The sequence below is a fragment of the Rousettus aegyptiacus genome, unplaced genomic scaffold, assembly GCF_014176215.1.
Source record: "Rousettus aegyptiacus isolate mRouAeg1 unplaced genomic scaffold, mRouAeg1.p scaffold_m13_p_9, whole genome shotgun sequence".
Lineage (NCBI taxonomy): Eukaryota > Metazoa > Chordata > Mammalia > Chiroptera > Pteropodidae > Rousettus > Rousettus aegyptiacus.
Window position 1 is genome coordinate 11032700 of NW_023416312.1, and position 22199 is coordinate 11054898.

Genomic DNA, 22199 nt, shown 5'->3' on the forward strand with positions numbered 1-22199 from the left:
CGTGTGACTTCTGAGGCTAGGTCATAAAAGGCAATGCAGCTTCCACCTTGTTTACCAAACCCATAGAAGAATCCCACTAGCCCAAGGCCACCATGCTGTGAGGAAACCCATGGAGAGGCCATCCGGCAGTGCTCCAATAGGCAGTGCCCGTTGGGTCAGACTTGTGAGTTAAGGGGTCTTCAGATATGTCCAGCCCCCCATAGTCTAGTCACTTTTCTAGCTTTTGAGTTTTTTCATCTGAAGTCCCAGATAAGCCATCCCTCCTGTGTCTTGTCCAAATCTCCGACCCACAGCATCTGTGAGTAGTTGGGCCCAAAGAAGTAGTGTCACTTCTGGGTGGTGTTGGGGCGTTGAATGTGATAGGGAATGAGGTACGTGTGAAACTTCCAGTCTTTGGCTCTGAAGTTTCCAGCTCACTGTTAGTAATAATAACAAGGTCTGGTCTACAGTGAGGGTAGCCTCAACTTTGGGAGACCCCAAATCTGCTACCTGTTTTGATCTCTTTAAATTCAGGAATAACTCTTCCCAAACAAAGGAACATTATTAAACCTCTCAGGCTGTAAAATAGTACTTCTGGGCGTGGAAGTAAAACAAACATTTTAAAAATGAAGCTAAAAAAAAGGGAATCTTTTGAAGAATATTCACAATCATTTGGTAGCTCTCCATTCACACTTCAGGTTGTTTCTTTGAAGGACCAACTATTCAATTCATCATTGTTTAGCTCTGGTAAGCCCAACAATTAATTACTTATGATTCCAAAGTTCAATGATTTCAAAAGAGTGAAGTCTTATAACTACAACTGGAGAAAAAAAATCAAAGAACCGCCCCTAAGATGTTATTTTCTTGGTTGTATTTTATCCATTTTAACATAGTTAATGGTAAAAACACATTGCAAACTCAAACATTTAATTGACAGTATTTAGAAAAAGCAATATTATCTGAATGAGTTGATCATTCTCTTTGTTTTTGGTGCCTTGATGGTAATTTTTCCAGTTGCTGCTACCCTTTTCCACTCCCTGATTCCATTACTACCATTCCCAAACCATCCCCTACCATGTGTGAAAGCTGAGATGTGGGCATAGATAGACTTCAAGTAACCTAGACAGGAGACTCTACATTTTTTTTGGGGGGGGGGCATGTGCTCAGCCCTCTTGCTTTATTAATAAGGCATATTTTCAGGTCACTTCATTAAGTGAAGAAATAATTGGTATTTTTTCTGTTCCTTGTGAATTAGTCGAAAAGAGGATTAAAGAGTCACTGGAAATACAGGCCACAATGCACATCAGGTATAAAGAATAATAAGTCTGAACTCTTGTTCTCAGAAGGCTAGTCAAATGCCCCTTTCTTATGGTGACCATCACTGAGGGAGCTCCCTGCGTCAAATTGAAAGTCATTTGTGTTTCTATGTCTATTCATCCTATGTCTTGATGAATGGGAAGCTAATCAAAATCTTTCTAGACAAATCATACCTTTTGCAAATGTAGTAATTGTCTTCAAACTTCTCAGTGAAAGGGCAAAGTATGAAAAACAGAGGGAAAACAAGAGAATGAAGGGGTCATCAAATGAGGAAGAATGACTGAGGAAATACAGTGTAAAGCCGATGACGAATTTGTCATTGTCTAAAGTCAGAATTTCCCCTCACCCATTCCTTTGTTGTCATCTTCTGAACTGATACTAGGGAATAATTTAATTGATAAATTTGAATAAGGTGAAGCATGTAAAGAAATGCAGAATAAAAATAGAAAATCAAAATCAAGGAATATAGAAAAGCCATATAAGTGGGAGGAAAATGAAGTCAAATAACTGGAAAGAACAACTGGAAAATACTCAATATACCAGAAGACATCAAAGCAGAACCCTTTTGAGAGGACATTCAATTAAAATGAAAAGTTTTTTTGTTTTGGTAAGTTTACTAAAATTAAGATTATTGGAACCCTTTGATTTAAACTGAGTATCCAGCATTAATACACAGGATGAAATACTTTCAACTTATATGAGGAAAACCACAGAATAGTTAAAGAAAATCATGCATTTTATATTTATTTTTAGATTTGCTAATTGACTAAAAAAGACTCATCTCCCTGTTTAAGCTGATGTATAATTAAGGTATCTGAGTACAAAGAATTTGTCTCAAAAGCTAAATTAGAATGTAGGAGGCAAAACCTGAGATCTTTCAGGTACTTTTTTAAAAACACAAGCATCTGAAAGTATTATCTGTTCTTTCAATAAACCATTGAGAAGCTACCATAGGTGAGGCACTCTAATCAGTGCCATGGGGGATAGAGAGACAAAGTTTCTTTCTACACTAGTTTATAAAAGACTGATAATCCAAGAAGGCTAGCATACCATGCTTCCTGAAATTCGCTCATCTTTAGACCATGCCGAGTGAGTAGTTCAATTTTCTAGTTAGTGCAGAATCAAGGCCTTTTATTTTAAAATAAATAGAAGTGGTTGGTACAGACACAGAATATACTTTAATCCTTTTTAATCCCTTTTTAATTATGTGGAATCATACAGGCGGTGCTCTGAGCCCAAATGTGTCACAGTCTCGGGGCTCAGCAAGTACCGGTCTACTAGAATTGGCACACATGGCTTCAGGCTGTTTTAAGAACTTGTTAATGTTAAATGTTAAACACTTTTTAACCCTCACCCACAGCCTCTATGAAATAGGTACTATTCTTTTTTTTTCTTTTTCAGTTAGAGTTGACATTCAATATTACATATAATATTGAGTGGTGAACAGCATAGTGGTTAGACATTTATATAATTTATGAAGTGATCCCTCCAGTTAGTCTACTACCCACTTGGCACTATACATAATTTTTATGATACTATTGACTATATTCCCTATGCTGTACTTAACATACCCATAACTAGTTTGTAACTACCAATTTGTACTTCTTAATCCCTTCACTTTTTTCACCCAGCCCTGCAACCCTTGTCCCATCTGGCAACCATGCTTGTTCTCTGTATCTATGAGTCTGTCTCTGTTTTGCTCATTTAATTCTTTAGGTTCCACATATAAGTGATCTTATGGCATTTGTCTTTCTGTGACTTCATTTAGCATGATATCCTCTAGGTCCATCCACGTTGTTGCAAATGGTAAGATTTCCTTTTTTATGGCTGAATAATATTCCACTTTGTACATATACCACATCTCCTTTATCCAGTCGTCTATTGATGGGCACTTAGATTGCTTCTGTTTCTTGGCTATTGTAAATAATGCTGCAGTGAACATAGGGATGCATATATCTTTTCAAATTAGTGTTTTGGATTTCTTCTAAGAAATACCCGGAAGTGGAATTGCTGGTCATAAGGTAGTTCTATTTTTAATTTTTGAGGGAACTCCATACTCTTTTATTACTGGTTGTACCAATTTGCATCCCTACCAACAGTGCACGAGGGTTGCCTTTGACAACACTTGTTTTTTGTTGATTAATTGATGATGGCCATTCTGACAGGTGCGAGGTGATATCTCGTCATTTTAATTTGCATTTCTCTGATGATTAGTGACACTAAGCATCTTTTCACATGTCTCTTGGTCATCTGTATGTCTTCTTTGGAGAAATGTCTGTTCAGGTCCTCTTCCCATTTTTTAATTGGGTTGTTTGGTTTTTTGGTGTTAAGTTGTATGAGTTCTTTATAAATTTTAGATATAAACCTTTTATTGGATGTATCATTGGTGACTATCTTCTTCCAAGTGGTAGATTGTTTTTTTGTTTTGTTGATGGTTTCCTTTGCTGTGCAAAAACTTTTTAGTTTGATGTAGTCCCACTTGTTTATTATTTCTTTTGTTTCCCTTGCCTAAGGAAGGAGCTATATCAGGAGAAAAATATTACTAACAGCAATGTCAGAGAGTTTACTGACTATGTTTTTTTCCTAGGAGTTTTATGATTTCAGGTCTTACATTTAAGTCTTTAATCCATTTTGAGTTTAATCTTGTATATGGTATAAGAAGGTCGTCTAGTTTCATTTTTTTTACATATGTCTGTCCAGTTTTCCTAACATTATTTATTGAATAGACTGTCTTTTACCCCATTGTATATTCTTGCCTCCTTTGTCATAGATTAAATGACCATATAGGTGTGGGTTTATTTCTAGGCTCTCTATTCTGTTTCATCGATCTATGTGTGTTTTTTTTTCTGCTTCATTGAAATATATTAGATAATTAGTTGCTCATATTTACATTGTACAATTCAATTAGTTTTTTAAAATTATAGTTGGCATATAGTAATATATTAGTTTCAGTTGTACGGCATAGTGATTAGAGATCTATATAACTCACAAAGTAATCACCCCACTAAATCTCATACCCCTTTCCCCCTTACATATTTATTACAACATTGTTAACTGTTTTCCTTATGCTACACTTTATATCTCCATGTCTGTTTTGTAACTATCCATTTGTACTTCTTAATCCTTTTGCCCTTTTTTTGCCATCCCTCCAATTCCCCTCCCATCTAGTAGCCCTCAAAATATTCTCTGTATCTATTTTATTTCTGTTTTTGTTTTTGTTGTTTATTTTCTTTAGATTCCACATGTATGTGGAATCAAGGGACATTTGTCTTTCTGTATCTGATTTATTTCATTCAGCACAATACCCTAAAAGTCCATCAAGGCAACATCTTTTTCCATCCTCTTTTAGTCTGTGTGTGTCTTTCAATCTGAAGTGAGTCTCTCATAGGCAGCATGTGTAGGGGTCTCGTTTTCTTATCCATTCAGCCACTCTATCTTTTGGTTGGAGCACTTCATTCTTTTCCACTTGAGGTACTGGTTGATAGGAATGTAGTTGTTACCATTCTTTATTCATGGTTTTGATACATGTTTTTTCTTCTTAAAGAAGTCCCTCTAACATTCCCTGTAATACTGACTTGGTGTCGATAAATTCCTTTAGCTTATTTTTGTATGGGAAGCTCTTTATGGCCTTCAACTCTAAATGATAGCTTTGCTGGATAAAGCATTCTTGGTTGTAGATCCTGGATTTTCATCATGTTGAATATTTTGTGCCAAGCCCTTCTGTCCTGCATAGTTTCTTTTGAGAAATCAACTGCCAGTCTTATGGTTGCTCCCTTTTAGATAGCTAACTGCTTTACTTGGTGCTTTTAAGTTTCTCTCTTTGTATTTAACCTCTGACATTTTAATTATGATATATCTTGGTGTGGGCCTCTTTGAGTTCCTCTTTTTTGGGACTCTGAGCTTCCTGGGGTTTATGTCTATTTCCTTCACCAGGTTAGAAAAGTTTCCCATCATTATTTCTTCAAATAGCTCTTCAACTTCTTGTTCCCCTTTAGGTACCCCTATGACATGGATATTTTTACATTTAATTTTGGCTTCTTTTTTTTGCTGTTCTGATTGGGTGTCCTTGGCTTCCCCATCCTCTATATTGGTGGTTCGATCCTCTTCTTTATCCACTCTGTTTATTCCCTCTAATATACTCTTCATCTCAGATGATATGTTCTTCATTTCTGATTGGTTCTCTTTTATAATTTCCATTTTTATGTTTTTTATCTCTTTTTTAAAGTTCTTACTAAGTTCATCTATTCTTTCCATAAGTTCATTGAGCATCTTTATAACTGGTGTTTTGAACTCTGCATCTGTTAGATTGCTTAACCCTATTATTTCTGGATCTCTATTGTGTCTCTTTTTACGCTAGTACCATGCTGTTTTGATTACTATAGATTTGTAGTATAGTTTGATATCAGATAGTGTGATATCTTCTTTCTCAAGATTGCTGTGGCTATTTGGAGACTTTTGTGGTTTCATATAAATTTTAGGATTATTCTCGTTCTGTGAAAAATGCCATTGGTGTTTTGATAGAGATTGCATTAAATCTATAGATTACTTTGGGTAGTATGGACATTTTAATGACATTAATTCTTCTTACCATGAGCAAGTACTGTTCATATTTTATTGATGGTGACACTGAGGCTTCGAAGTGTAATGACACCTGCCCGCATTCATGAAGCTTATGGGTGCTCCAGTCAGTGTTCAAATTTAAGTATACCTCTGGCATTTGACCTTGGTTTTACTGTTCTGCAAGACCACTGTCTTGTATCTGAATTCTGAAGTCCCGAAAGCTCTAAAAATTGAAGTTATTTTTTCATACCTTTGCTGCCAAAACTCATCGCGTGGCAAAACCTGATCTGAGATATCTTGGAGCCATGATCTGTATCCTGCTCAGTGTGCACAGATTTCACCGTAGCTATGTTGTGTCCATATAATAGGCCATATTACACAGTGGATGTACATACTTCTTTCTACTTTCCTAAAACCTGAAAACCTTTACATTCTGAAACTATCTAGCCCTGTGGGTTTTCGGAACAGATATGGATCTGACCACTATTTGCCACCTGGTGCCTGACAGTCAGCTCTCATTTCTTACGGCCCTTCCTCTTCACCCTACCTCTGTGCTTCTAGTTTGTTGCTCCAGATATGTTGTGGACGTGGAAATTTAAGCATGTAAATTTTGACTTCCCAAAAAACTCAGCTCATTTTTTTTTTAAATCTTGAGTTCATACAGATACTCCCAGTTCCAATTCACTATCACAAGGTTCTTCCTCTTCTTCCTCAATCCCTGACTTCCTTGTTTTACAGGGAGAATATAACATTTCTCTTGTGCTTAAAAAATGGGTCCTTTCTGTTTAACCAGGGTGCAAAGTATTTCTCCTGGTATGGGAAAACGTAGACATACATTTTAACTTAGGTAATAGGTTCTTCCCTTTATAATAAGAGTTACTATGAGTTGTTTTTAATGTCAGCATTTTAAGTGCATTTAAAATGATTCACGTACAAAAATAATATTCATACAGAACATTTTAGGAGTGCTATATGTTATCTGGAGCAAAGCAACCAGTCATTTTAAAAGTTAATGTTTTAAGGCCAAATAAATGTATATGGCCTTCAGTGTACTCACTTAGAATCAGGGAAGTAAGAGGTGGGTCGTTCAAGACTAATCTTTTATTCTAACACTTTTGAAAATGGGGAAAGGGGATGAGGGCGAATGGGGGAAGAAAGTTCTGAAGATGACTTTCAAAAGTGGATTCTTTTATTTCTGTTCTTATTTGGTGGGGAGATGAAAGGAATAAACCAGAACTTGGCTGGAAGTGTTAGAAAATTGGATTTACTCCTGCATCTATAATTGGCTTCCTTTATCACGTGTGAAAGAATAAGGAGAATTTGAAGGAGACTATTGTGAGAAGACCTTTCCCCTCTCTGGGCCTGGCTCCCAGGTTGCCCATTTTTCAACATCCTCCAGGGAATATGGAGCCTATCAAGTATGAAGGAGGTGGCGGGGACCCATAAGTATCGAAGGTCAGAAGGACTAATGTTTATTGAACACTTGCTCTGTGTCAGGCTCTATACACATCATCACATTCTTTACAAAAAGTGAAGTTTCATCCCCATTTTACAGATTAAGGCAGCTCAAACTCAGAGAAGTTAAGAAGTTTACGAAAAGTGTCCCACTCCCAAAATGGAGGAGTTGGGGGTGGAGCACATTTTGTCTCCAAAGCTCATGTCCTTCCCTTCATGTCCTCCATCCCCCAATCAAGGCTGGGGGTGTAGGGCCAGTCATGGAACTGCTCAGGTACACATGGCAGCCTGGGAAGGGGCTCAGTTTTTCTTTCAGGTGGGGTATCTTTTTTCCCACTGTATCCTAGGTGTGTAAATTTTCTGCACAACCAGCTCAGGGAAATCAACAGAAGACTCCCTGACCCCTGTCTTTATGGTCAACAGTGTCTTCCCCTCTCAGGCATGCTGTGGTTGTCCTCTCTGCTTCTGAGCATACCTGTGAGCTAGTTTCTCTGGCACATTTCAAGCCCTGTATCTCTGTCAGAGGTGGGGTCTGTGGCTACTTCCCTAAGTGGCAGAGCTCTGGTCCCTGAAGAAACACATTTGAAGAAAATCTCAGTACACAGTAGGTGAATATTTGTGGAATGAATGGATCTGTTGCCTTCTAGAAACCCCTCTGAACAGGAATGGATTAACATGTTCTTCTACTTTTGTGCTTGGCAGTTTTCCCACAGTGTTTATTTGAAAACAAATTCAGATTAGATCCCAGGTCACTTTTATGTTGCTGCTGGTAACACTAGGAATGGATTTGCGTTAAGAAAAAAAAACTGCTTTCAAGGTTGCGTCTTGGAATAAATGTTCTTTTTCTATTCTAATTAAATTATTTTCTTAAACCTGCTATTTCAGAGGATAAAAATTTAACTAGAATCTGCGGGATTATTTAATTTTCTCTTCCCAACCAGTAATTGTGCTACCACGGGAGCATTTATTATTCCATCTGTTAGACTGTAAATCATGGGACATTTTTCATCTCTTAATAGGGAGAGATAATGCGTGTGAGAAAACTTCATATATGTTTCTACGAAAAGAGCTTCCTGTGAGACTGGCTAACACAATGAGAGAAGTTAACCTCCTGCCGGATAATTTGCTTAACCGACCTTCTGTGGGATTGGTTCAGAGCTGGTAAGTAAATATGTGGCTTCAAATAGGTCTTCCCATGATGCTCTGAACATTTGGCATTGAGACCATTCTCCCTAAAAGTACACGTACTGCCTGTGTGGGAATGAGTCACTCGGGATAGCCAGGTTTTCCAGGCAATTAAAATTTTTTTCTTTTCTTTTTTTTTTTTTTTAAACTGACAATTTAAAATCGTCTACTTTTAAATGATACTGGACACTTTCTTGACTTTTCAAATTTGATTTTTCTGGTCACAACTGTGATTTTGCTCATTGAAAAATTGGGAAAGTACAGAAAGATAGGAATAGCGATGCAATGACCCATGTGACCAGGGCTGCAATCCTTTCAATAGGGGATGTTGCGTCAATCAAGTTTCAGCCGTGCTCTTTTTTTAAAAAGAAGTTCCTTGAAGACAGTGTTTCTTTTAGAACAAATTAAGTCATTTAAAGGGGCCTCAGATTGGAAAAATATCAGTACTGCTGTGCTGCTGCATTTGCCCTGTGAAAAGTACGAAACATCTCAACAGTGTAACTTAAAGTTCAATCAGGCATGCTTAAAGCGTGTGCTGTTTACTTGAGCGAGTTTCATTTGTGAATAAACTACCCACTTAGGTAAAGCTGGCCGAGGTTGGTGAGTGGTAGGATGTAAGAGCTGGTAGTGTATTTTTGGAAAGGGATTTGCATATTTGAGAAACACTTACATGTCTCCTCTGTATTATAAAAGCAAGGTAGAAGTCACTGTGGAGAAAGCCGGAGGAGTTTGGGAGGCTAGATGTGAAACGTGCTCTCTAGCCAGTACAGAGGAAGTGCTGTGGGAGGCTGGAGGAGCGGGGAGAAGTGCCAGCTGTGGTTTTGCGCTGCCCCTCGATGAGTGGGTGGAGTTGACAGGGACAGGGAGAGCATTTTCGGGGAAGGGAATGATATAGACAGATAAAAGGAGAATGGAACTATTAATTAGCTTGCATTTAGAGTGTTAGCGGAGGCTAGGCTTCTGAAAGAGAGTAGACATTCAATAGTCATTCCTCGATAATATAAATTATAATAAATTCTTGGGCTGAGAACGAATCGTCTGAGAAATGCCCTGTTGGGTAATCTTACAGATACAGCATCTAGTTCCTGTCTCAGACAGGCAGCAATTCCTCACTGTAGGAGGCACAGGGGCCCCGGAACCCAGGAGAGATCAGAGAGACAGCGACTGTGGCTTTATCTCATAGTTGCTTTTTACCCTAAGTCTATAGTTTGTTTCAGAAGTACTCGTTTGCACAAGACTTCTTCTTAGCTTCAAGGCCATCATTAGAGATTTCTAGCAGAAAGTATGTAAGCGCTACTGGGGCTACTGTGCTGGGGGTTGTAGGCAGGCTAGATGACTTTCAAGTTCCCTGGCCCTGGTGGCAGTGACAAACATTTACTATCACTTATGTAAAAAATTACTTCAGGGGCCTCAAAGCGAATTACTGGCGAGGTATAGACTCAAATTAACTGTGTCTCCTCACCATTCTTCTTCCATAGCCATTCCAAACACATACATGTCATTTCTTCCTTTTTGAAAAACATTTACTTCTGAAATAATTTCCTGCTTAACAAAAGGGTTTGTAAGATTAGTAGCAAGAATTTCCATATGTGTACCTTCACTCGGATTCTCGGGTTGACATTTGACAACATGTGTTCTATCATTCGCATTCATATTTCCCCTCCCTTCCTCCTCCCCCCTGTGTATTTGTGGTATACCACACACACACATATGTGGTACATACATATGTATATATAATACGTTCACACATTTTTCCCTCTGAACCATTGGGCTAATAGCAGATATCATGCCTCCGTACGAGTAAATGCTGTACTCGTAATTCTTTAGAACAACTCTCAAAAAAACCACAGTATGGTTATCAAATTTGGAAATTTAACATTGCTTCAGTAGTATTTTCTAATATGGAGAACTCATTCTCATTTCATTAGTTTTCCTAATAGTGCTCTTTTTTTTTTTTCTGTAGCAATCCCCCTCGCCCCTCTTCACCCTGATTTCAGAATCCAGTTCAGGACCATGAATTCATTGTATTTAGTTGTCATTTCCTTTCCCTCTTAAGTGACCCTTACATACAATGGGCCCTGAACCCCACCTCAGTCAGACTGTGTTATCCTTGTACTCTTGACTTTCAGGCTAGGAAGCTTGGCATCATCTCTGACTCCTCTCTGTTTAAGACTTTGCTCTTTAAATGAACTGTCCCCTTTAGGAAGGATGGGATACCTGCCTAAAATTCTGATGGCATATGGCAGGGCAGAGGGCATCACCATGAGTGAGTCGGTGGCTGTGGCCTCACAGGGTGGTTTGACCTGATGATTTTAACAATATCTAATCCATAGCCTTATCTGCTCAGAGACTTTTTAAAAATATACCCAGAGATGAACATACTTTAGTGTCATCCGTTGTCACAAAGTTCAAGTGAGGCTGGTTAATAAAACGTCATTTCTAGATATTTATGTGCTTAACAGTCATTTTTAGTTACTTAAGTACCCTCATCCTCTATCCAAAGCTGGCTAGTAGGATTAGTGGTAATTAATTATTAGAAATAATTAGAGTAACGGACAATTCCTTCAGGACATGTTAAGACCCAAAGCAGAGATCACACACCTCTGAGTAAATGGAATCTCTGAATCCCTACCAGATTGAGCAGGTCCTGTGTGGATGGAGCTGCTACAGTAATTTGCCTCTCTAAATCCCATTTTTCCACATTTTCTAGATCTTTATGTTAAACACATTATTTCTTGTACTGGCTGTAGTTGAGATATGTAGCTATTCTTAATCCCGAAACTGTTTCTAAGGGCTTACGAGAGTTTAGTTCTGAGAAGGAACCTTCTTTATTTCTAGTTTCTAAGTTCTTCACATGTACTTCAAGGTCACACATGTGCTCCTTACAATTTATATGCACTCTTTTGTGCAATCAAACTATAGATTGGTGTATCAGGATATGTTTGTAAGCAGTAGAAAATCCAAGTAAACCTGATTTAAACAATAAATTGGCTTGTGTAACTATGAGATCCAGTCGTAGGATAAGCTCTTGATGGTGTTTTGATTAAGAAATTCATGAGCTTATCAAGGCCCTGCTTTCCACAGCTTTCCATGGTGTCGGCTTCATGTTTCAGGCTGGATTTCCTCCTGGTGAGAGAATCGCTGCAGCAGCCCCAGACTTCACATCCACATGGCACACTGTATAAACACAGAGCCAGTTGATTTCTCTCCCAAAGGCCTCAGCAAGTCTTTTTTCTTATATTTTACTGGTCTGAACTGAGGCATATGCCCACTGCTGAGCTAATCCCTGTGTGCAGCGCAGTGACAGGCTTAGGCCTGGACTATCGGACTAATTAGGAATTAGTGACAAGAGAAATAGGATTACCCAGAGTAAAATCGGGCTGCCCAGGAGCTTTGCGTGACACCTGCTTTCCCTGAAGCGCTTGGGCTGCTTAGTGAGCGGGGCAGGGAGGATGGAATGGATACATAGGGAAAATTTGGGGCACTCTAAGAAAGAGGGAAAGGAGGAGTGGGTGTTGGGTGGGCAACTAACACAGCAACTCTTCTTTTCCAGGTACATGCAGAGCTTCCTTGAACTGTTAGAATATGAAAATAAGAGCCCCGAGGATCCACAGGTCTTGGATAAGTAAGTCTGGCACCAAACTTACCTGAAAGTAAAAAGATCTAGATAAAAAATGTTTCAGTAAATGGAACTCATGTCATAATAAATAACTAAGAAGTATAATTCGGGTGACAGCATTAGGTTTCTTAATGGGTAACGACTTAATATTGCATTTTAAACAAGATCCGAGTAAAGAATTTAACAGAATACAAAAGGAATGACACTTCAAATTATGCTTCATGACCTAATTCTTAATACCTTTTACTCTTGGGGAACTGGAGCTGGGTACTCACTTTAAATATTGCAGTAAATGTTCCACCTAGTGGTCATTTTAAGAATGCGGTGTCCTCTGTGTATGCATGAATTTATCTGCTCAGTCCTTTACAATTTTTTTTTTTAATTTTCAACACAATGTTACAGTTGAACTCAGAAAAACTATAATTTTTTTGGAGAAGCAGAAAACAGTATGCTTTTTATATAACGACCTGAATTATATTGTTGCTATTATGCATAAAGACTGCTAAATTTTCATGTTGATGGAAAATATTTGTTTTTCATTTTCATTTAACCAGAATACACTAACCTTAGCTCTGAGTGTGGTTGTTTTTCTCCCAAGAGAAGTTAAGTATCCCCTTCACATTACTTTCTTCCTGTTTCATGTACATATGAGTGCACATGGCAGGCCTGTCGTGCTGAAGAATTTCTAAATAGAAACCTGGTCCCCATAATTGTGTGATTGAACACCTTACATATAGGTGTTCATAAAACAAAACAAAACAAAATAGAACAAAACTAGAGAACTACCATGTTATACAAGACCTTAACTCGTGATATTTAACCCAGCCCACTCAATTCATAGATCAGGAAACTGAGGTCACAGGTATGAGGTCACTTGCCCAAGATCATAACATTAATTAGTAGCAGAGCTGGATCTGTAAATCACATTTTTTTTCCTTAGAACATTATCCTTTACAGTGTTCCATGCTGCCAGAGCTGGTGGTTTGAGCCATGAGTAGCTAGCTTGAGTTTAGTTGTGAATTAAAATATAAAGGGGAAAAAAACTCCTGACTTGTTTTATACTTTGCTGGATGTTTTGTATAATGGATCTGTGAAACGTGGAAGGGAGGCATTGCTTAGAGCCCAAATGCGGTGTTTTCCTTGCTATCAGCTCTTGCTGTCATTTAATATATTAAAATTAGATGAATTGAATTCAGAAGTTTTGTTTTCTCAAAAGTCATTAGCTAGTAGCAGTTTGTTTGGTCGATATCCTAAAAATTAGGCCTGACCTGTCTAGCTTCAAAGTTTTAGGATATAGATTTGTGGAAATATGTGATACTAAATTTCTGCTGCGTGGTTCCCAGAGTCCTGTCTCAGTTTCTGGAACAGGTTGTTTCCGGAATAGTCCGATGTGATTTATGGATATGAGCCTGCTTTGTAAACTGCCAAGTGCCGGATCCAGTGTGCACAAGATCATGATGATAATAGCTCTCACTCAGCAAGTTTCAGTAACTCGCCCATGGTCATGCAGCTACTTAGGATAGTTGGGATCTTAGAGTTCTGATACTCATGGTGAAGGAAGGAATGAAAAGTGAGTGAGTCATTTTACTCATGGTAGTAGCCTTTTCTGTTCAGAAAGAGGTCATATAGGAATCATGGACAGGGAAATCATTTAAGTAAACATGAAAGTAGCTTAGAGGACAAGCATGTGTACATAATGATAAAGTGTAGAAGAGCCCCAGAAGATTGGGGAAGTATTCTGAGAATTGAACCACTGAGGCAAGTTTCTTCCCTCAGATAAGTTGAGGCACTTGTCTATTTTAATGAATTGTTTCACTTTAGTACTATTTAATTTATAAATATGTTGGAAAAAGCATTATGTGAAGGACAAATTTGCCATCATAAAATTTCTTGTAAATAATTATGACCTTCAAATTTCAGAGTTGATTTATTCATCTTTACTGTTCGTACATATTTTTTACAGATATATGTCATCATTGAGGAAAATAAGACTATTCAGATAAGTGAAAAGAAAGTCAATCTAAATTTCCACCGCCAGGGGACAACTGCTGTTAACATTTTCCTTTCATCCATCCTCTGAACTAGGCACACAGATTTCTATAAGTCTAATATATTTTTTTTTTTTACAAAATAACAATGTTGACATTACAGATCTCGCCATTTTCAGCAGTTTCATAGTGGTCCATCTACAGGTGTCATGGGATTTGACCTCCCGTCATTGGATTTTAGAATGGTTTGTAGTTTTCTTGCGACTATGAACAGTGCTCTAAAGAACAGCTCTTAAATACGGCTGTCACCCTTGTCTCGTTACTTTTCTGGGATCAGTTCCTGGGAGTGGAATGACTTTCTTCAGACTTTTGATATATGTTGCTAAATTGCACCTAGAAATACGTCATTTATGCTTCCACACTCTAACCGACCCTGGTTATTCTTTGCTAGTCCGATAAATAGGGAATAGTACTGCATTGTTTAATTTGTTTTTCTTTTATTTGTGAAGGTGAAGTTTTTGGCATTTGTGTTTCTTCTAGTAAATTTTATGTCGACGACAGATTCCTTGCCTAGTTTTCTGTTATGGTGCTCATCTTTTCCTTTATTAAGGATAGTGACTCTTGCAAATATATTTTTTCCCAGTTTTCATTTTTTTTTTACTTTATGTATATCCCTATAGAATTGCTGAAATTCTACGTAGTTACATCATTTGTTTCTTCACGGTTTCTGCCTTTGGTTTTCAGCTTAGAGCAGCCTTCCTTACTCCAAGGTTACATATTAACTCAACCAGATTTTCTTTTATCTTTTCTGTGGTTTAACCTTTTGCTTTTTTTATTTTTTGATTTAACTCTTTTAAATAAAAAATTTTACCCACTGTTTGACTTAAGGCTTGAATTTGGGCCTGTTTCCAAGCTTTTTATTTGGTTCCATTGACCTTTCTTTCTCAGTTATCATTCTTAAATATATTTTTCCTTCTGCATCTTTATAATAATACACCATAATTCTTGAATAGGTTTGTTTCAATTGCCTTTGTTCTATCTATATTTCGTCATTATATTTTACTGCTATGAGAGATTTATTTCAAGATTTTACTCTTCAAAACTTTGACATTATTTATTCATGGAAACTAGTGCTTTGAGAATCCCTAATAAATTCTTGAGAAAAGTCTTGGGTTGTCCTCATGTCAGAAGGGATAATGATGTTCTGCAATCATTTATTCAGCATACATTTATAGAACCTCTATTATATGTAATCACTTATCCAAAAAGTCCGTGGATTTGAGCATTTTTGTCTTTACAAAACCATTTACTTTTTTGTGTCTCTGAGAGAAGAACTTCTGGAGAAAGTTTCAAATAAAAACTTGGGTAATACTTTAGTTGTTTGTGAATTCTTCCTTGTAGCCTATATGATGTTCCTACCTATAAGAATACCAGAAGACCGGAGGTGGAGCAGAGAGGTTTATGCATCAGCTGTGGGATATAAAGACTGACCATTTTTGTTTCCCTCCCACACAGCTTTCTACAAGTTCTGATTAAAGTCAGAAATAGACACAATGACGTGGTTCCTACAATGGCACAAGGAGTGATTGAATACAAGGAGAAGTTTGGGTTTGATCCATTCATTAGCAGTAACATTCAGTATTTTCTGGATCGGTTTTACACCAACCGCATCTCCTTCCGCATGCTTATTAACCAGCACAGTAAGTTGGGGGTTTGGTCCAGGTTGAAAAGGTAACCGGAGTAATTTGTCCCAAATGCTTTTCTGTTGCTTCACTTTTAATTTACAGGTCTGTATTTTTGTCTGTAGAAATTTCACTTCTGGTTTAGGTTTTTTTAAGTAAATCCTGTCTATTAAAAAGCTATTCATTAGTATTCGTTATTAACAGAAATCCTGGCAAGGCTTTTTTTGGTGTTCATATTAGAGACAGGACCACGCTCTGCCTTTTAAGCCTCTGCCATTTGAACATTTCCGGTGTGGGGGAGGTCCAGCTTTAATGGCAGCTGGGCAGTCATCTCTGAATATTTTCACATGTCTCAGAGAATGTTCTAGTCTTTATCCAGGATGTTAGGTGTTTTCCCTTTTGGTTTTAAAACTATTGATCCTGAGGATATTGAATTGGTATGTTGCCAGTATGAGCAATCAGTCTTTTATTTCACAGTGATCAGTGAAATCAGATTAAGCGAATTGTCAAACCATAATCTCGTCTTGAGAGTTTTAGTCTACTCTCCAGGCTGATAAGCAGCTAAGAAAAAAACAACTAAAATTTTCTCTACAAAAAACTTTTTGGCTCATTGTCCGCGTTGTCTCTGCCTGATTTTATCATTCTTATGAGCAAACATCCACACGTCTAGAGTCTAGATCATTCTCTTTGCTGAATCAGAAAATAGACACTGCATCTTTATTTTACTAATTTTATTTGGATAAATGACTGTTATACAGTTATTAAATGTGGGTTGGTCCCAAGTGTATACTTTTTTAAAAAAACTAGAAATATTTGACAATTTCTAGGAAATTTCAAAAGAAAAAAAAGAACCCAAATAATGTTTAACTAAACTACTCAGGTAACTACAATTTCTTTCTAGCCCAAATATGTATGCCTACATATATGAATACATGTTTTCAGATCACTCACTAAGCTTGTGCACTTTTTTTTTCACTTAATCAGCCGGAACTTTATGTATTGGCCTAATGCCCACATTTGTCATTTCTTATAATTTAAAATCTCCCCTTTTTTATTTAAGCATTCTCTTTTCGTAAAATAAGTTAGTCCCAATTTTTGTTTGATTTAAAAATAAGTACACCAATAAATAATTACTTAATCAGTAAGTAAATAAAAAAAATACACTTACAAACATAAATTCAGAGTACTTTTTTCTTCGGGGCTCCTTTTAGCTTTCGTTCAGGAATAAAATTTTGCTAATTTTGTGTACTGTGGAAGTATTTGAATGTACTTTAAAAAATACTTAAACAAATATTGTTTGTGTGTACTACATTGAAAAATAATCTCTATGCTGGAGGCATTTGAAATGTTCACAGCGAAGATATTTTACAAACCTGCTCTAATGGTGCAGACTGCATTTTCTAAATATTTAGTGAATATTGGAATAAATGTGTGGAGTAGTACTGAGAAGGTGGGTAAACTTGGCTAAGGATGAAAGGAAATGTTTTCATCCAAGTCATATTGGGTCAGGAAGAAAGGATTGGACACCTGACATGGGTCACTGCTTTAGGACGTGCTGACTACAGCTGACAGGTCTTAAAGCACGTCCTTCCTCCTCCACTGTCTGTTAGTCACCCATCACTGTATATATTCTGTTACTTTAAGTCACCACGGCTGCTAAAACGATTCTTCCAAGTATGAGAATCCTTTCAAAACTTAAAAACCAATGTATTTCTCTGCTTGCTTTGTTCGTAATCTCTCTCTCCCCTTTTGTGTTTGTTTAGCACTTCTGTTTGGTGATGATACTAATCCTGCTCATCCCAAACACATCGGAAGTATTGATCCCACCTGCAGCGTGGCTGACGTAGTGAAAGGTAAGGAGACAGGCTGTAATGTTAGCCATTATAGTCCAAATAAGACTGGTTCAATTGAGGCAGCTTGGCGATAGGGTTATGTTGCTAAGTTGTTTGCTGGGTCATGAGGCCACTTAGGGCCCAAGCCACTTGATGGAAATACGAAATGTTCTTTCTAGGCAGTTCAAGAAAAGATGCAGAATTCATAATGCTCAAAATGGGAGTTTCCACTTCATTGACTAGGGTTTTACTTGTAGTTCTATCTTAAACCATACACATTTGTCAGCTTGAGTAAGATTCTAAGTTTTGATCGCCACCATTATCGGAAAATTTCAGAGAATGCAAATTCTCGTTATAAAATTCAGCTGGATGTATGTGTTTGTAAAATTTAAACATATTTCCGATATGCAGCCCATGCTTTAGAATATACATGGTCTGTGGGCTTCATGGGGTCACTGAACATTGAGCTAGATGCTGTCCCAATAGCCTTGGGGTAAAACAGAGCCCTAGAGCCATAAGTCCCTAGTGCCAGGGCACTTCGAATCGGAAGGACAGTTTCCTTGTTACTCATCCAAAGCAGATTCTAGCTGCAGAAAGCCTTCCCTGTTATAAGTGACCTACCAGGTTTCTGGACCTCTTTAGTATCATGATTACTCTATGCAGCCTCAGATCCCCAAGCTGTCTCTTTCCAAGTTTGTATCTCCTACTGTGGCTCTCCTCTAAACACACACTTAAAAGTTTCCATGGCCACAACTCTCCTGGTCTTCATCAGGGATCTTTGTTGCTCATACTTTTTCTGAAGCGTATAGCTAAGAGATTGTAGGTGGCAGAAGAGGACCTCGTCTCCCTGGTAAAGCTCTCAAGCCCATCTCAAGCAGAGTGACCTTTGCTGCTGGGGTCGGAGAGCAAAGGGAGGTGGCCCAATGGGAGAACAGACTGTACCGTCAGCAGCCATAGCTAAGGAAAAGCTATGCTGTTTGTTTTCCCTGGGCATTTTTAAGCTCAAGAAGAAGGATCCAGGCCTGGGAACTTTTGCTCAGCCTAGAATTGCCAAAACATTCTGGCCTCTGTTTAATTAGGAAGTGCTCAAATGATTTCAATTGTAAGGTGAACAGGCCCAGCCTCAACTCCCTGAGAATGCTGTAGGTTGCTCTCTTACAAAATAACCCTGTGGTTGATCATGACCTCTGCAAGCCTCCCAGTCGGGGTGGGGTGCAGGATCGGTCTTATCAAAGGCCGTATGTTCATTAAACCTTAGCCCAATGGCTTTTATGAATCAAAAAGCCAGGTTCAGACAGTTGACTGAAAAAGTAGAGAAAAAGACACACATTCATAACACAAAAGTGCATTATATACTACATGTGTGCCTTTTCTCTTGAACTGTAAAGAATTTGAGGTCAGGCTAACTAATGTAGAAGTTATTCTATGCCTGTTGGTCAATAAATGTTCCTCGGTTAGATAAATTTGAAACCTTTTGAGATTCACGTTTTTAAAAACAACTTTATTGAGATGTAATTCTCATACCAAACAATTTACCCATTTAAAGTGTACATACAACTCAGTGGTTTTTAGTGTGTTCGCAGAGCTGTGCATCCGTCGCCACAATCAGCTTTGTATTTTCATCACTCCAGAAAGAAACTCGGTAACTACTAGCAGTCATTCCCCCCATCCCAGCCCCGGGCAACCACAGATCTACTTTGTCTCTACAAATTTGTTATCCTAGACATTTCACATAAATGGAATCCTATAAAATGTGGTCCTTTGTGTCTCGCTTCTTTCACTTAGCATGTTTTCAAGGGCCATCCACGTCGTCGCATGCATCGGTACTTCATTCTTTTTTATAGCTGAGTAATATTTCATTGTATAGATAGACCACATTTCGTTTATCTATTTATCAGCTGTTGGACATTTGGGTTAGCTGAGTGACCTTGGACATGTTATGTAACCTCTTTGGATCTCAGTTTCTTCATCTGTACAGAGGTGCTATTGGTAATTCATCTGTACATTGGGTTAAGTGAGTTAATATTTGTAGAGCTCTTAAAGAAGTGCTAGCACCCAGTCAGGGATGTAGACAAGTTCATGCATGTCGTGTGGCTTCTCATTCACATCACTGATTATATAAGTTGGCACCTTTACTTATGTTTCTGGCATAAATTATAAAATACTTCAAAAAGTCATTTAGGGCATTTATAACACAACTGGATATTTTTAAATTTATTTTACTTATATGTATTTATTTTATTAGTTTTAAGCGTATTGTACATTGGTTAGACATTTATATAGTTTATAAAACGACCCCCCTAATTGCTCCTTCTCTCCTCTGGCTCTCCACCTAGCCATTACATTAATGCTGACTGCATTCCCTGTGCCGTGCTCCCCATCCCCGTGACCGTATATCACCTACTAATTTGTTCTTTTATAACCATCTACCCCTTTCTCCCAGCCCTCCAACCCTCCCCCCCTCTGGCCATCACCAGATTGTCCTCTATATTTGTGAGTCAGTTCTTTTCGTTCCTTAGATTCTGCATATAAGTGAAATCATATGGTATTTACCTTTCTCTGTCTTATTTCTCTGACTTATTTCACTCAGCATAATAACCTCTAGGTCCATCCATGTTGTTGAAAATGGTAGGATTTCATTTTTTTTTAATGGCTGAGTAATATTCCATCGTATATATGAACTATAGCTTCTTTATACAATCGTCTGTTGATGGGCATTTCGGTTGCTTCCATATCTTGGCTATTGTAAATTGTGCTGCCATGAATATTGGGGTGCATAGATCTTTATGAATTATTGTTGTGGTTTTCTTTGGATTAATATCCAGAAGTGCAATTGCTAGGTCAAAAGGTAGATCTATTTTCAATTTTTTGAGAAACCTCCAAACTGTTTTTAATAGCAGCTGTACCAATTTTCAGTCCCACCAACAGTGTATTAGGGTTCCCTTTTCTCCACATCCTCGCCAACACTTGTTGTTCTTTGATTTATTGGTGATAGCCATTCTGACAGGTGTGAAGTGGTATTTCATTGTGGTTTTAATTTGCATTTCTCTGATGATTACTGACCCTGAGCATCTTTTCATATGTCTATTGGCCATCTGTATTTCCTGTTTGGAGAAGTATGTGTTCAGGTCTTCTGTCCATTTTTTATTTGGATTGTGTTTTTGTTGTTGAGTTGTATGAGTTCTTTATGTATTTTGGATATTAACCTCTTATCAGATGTATCATTAGTGAATATCTTCTCCCAGTCAATTGGTTGTCTTTTTGTTTAGTCGATGGTTTCCTTTGCTGTGCAAAAATTTTTTAGTTTGATGTTGTCCCTTTTGTTTGTTTTTTTCTTTTGTTTCCCTCGTCTGTGGAGATATATCTGAAAAGAAATTCCTGTTAGTAATATCAGAGAGTTTGCTGCCTATGTTTTCTTCTAGAAGTTTTATGGTTTCGGGTCTTACATTTAAGTCTTTAATCCATTGTGAGTCTGTTCTTGTATATGGTGTAAGAACGTGGTCTAGTTTCTTTTTTTCCCCCATGTATCTGTCCAATTTTCCCAACACCTTTTATCGAAGAGACTGTCTTTACCCCATTGTATATTCTTACCGCCTTCAAGACAACTGAATATTTGACATTAGAGAAATATCATTAAGCTTTTAGGTGTGCTATTGGTATTGTGGTTATGGGTTTTAAAGGAGTCCCAGCTTCAAGAGAGGTATTTAAAAATATTATGCATAGTCTATGGTCACGCTGCCCTGAACACACTCCTGTCTGATCGCAGAAGCTAAGCAGGGTTGGGCCTTTTTAGTACTTGGATGGGAGACCACCAGGAAGACCAGGTGTGCTGTTGGTGTTAAAAAACCCTATATATTATGCATAATATAAAATGACATGTGGGATTTACTTCAAATTACTCAGAGCAGTTGGTGTTAGTGGTATGGTGGCAAGCAAAGCTGCCTTCCAAATTACACAGAGGAGGAAGGGTAGTAAAAAAAGATTGGGCATGTGTTGAAAACTCCTGAAGCTAGTAATGGGTACCTGATGATTCATTATATTATGCTCTGTCCTTTTGCATATGTTTGCAGTTTTTTATAAAAATATTATAAGAACAATTCATTTTTCACCTCATCGTTTCTTCACAAGTAGTCTTTCATTAATTTTTAGAGAGATTTTAACCACAAATCAGTATAACTAGGTAAGTGGCTGGGAATCCTAGGGAACTGCGAGCCCTTCTGTAGAGCACAGAGATGAGCAGCGCTAAAGTGGGTCAGAGGCCTCTTAGGAAAGTATGAGGAGGAACCTGTTGCGACTTGACTCTCGAGGCGAAAAGAATCTGCTTTTTCAGCAGTTACTGTCTGTACTGCTCGTATCAGACGATGTTGACCTCTCTAACCAGAGTGTCCACTTCTAAAAGTCTGGAATTACTCTTATCCACTTTTGCATCACTCTTAGGGACAGAAGTTTTGTATTTTTAAAAACTAGCTGAAGAGTATGTGCAAAACAATTTAATCAGTATTCAAAAGACAGAAACCGGAAGTTTATGCCTACAGCCTGCCTCGTGGCCTCCTGCTCTCTTTGTTCTTTGTAGTCAGAATTT

At 37.8% G+C, this 22199-nt stretch overlaps 1 protein-coding gene across 2 annotated transcripts in view; it reads left to right on the forward strand.

The window, feature by feature from the left end:
* Positions 1-22199, forward strand: part of PDK3 (pyruvate dehydrogenase kinase 3) — a 71364-nt gene that overhangs the window by 14573 nt on the left and 34592 nt on the right. For both annotated transcript variants that reach the window (XM_016121348.2, XM_016121349.2), the window contains exons 2-5: positions 8331-8472; positions 12050-12121; positions 15619-15803; positions 17549-17638. In XM_016121348.2, the coding sequence (XP_015976834.1) occupies positions 8331-8472; positions 12050-12121; positions 15619-15803; positions 17549-17638 (489 nt within the window). The remainder of the gene's footprint in view (positions 1-8330; positions 8473-12049; positions 12122-15618; positions 15804-17548; positions 17639-22199) is intronic.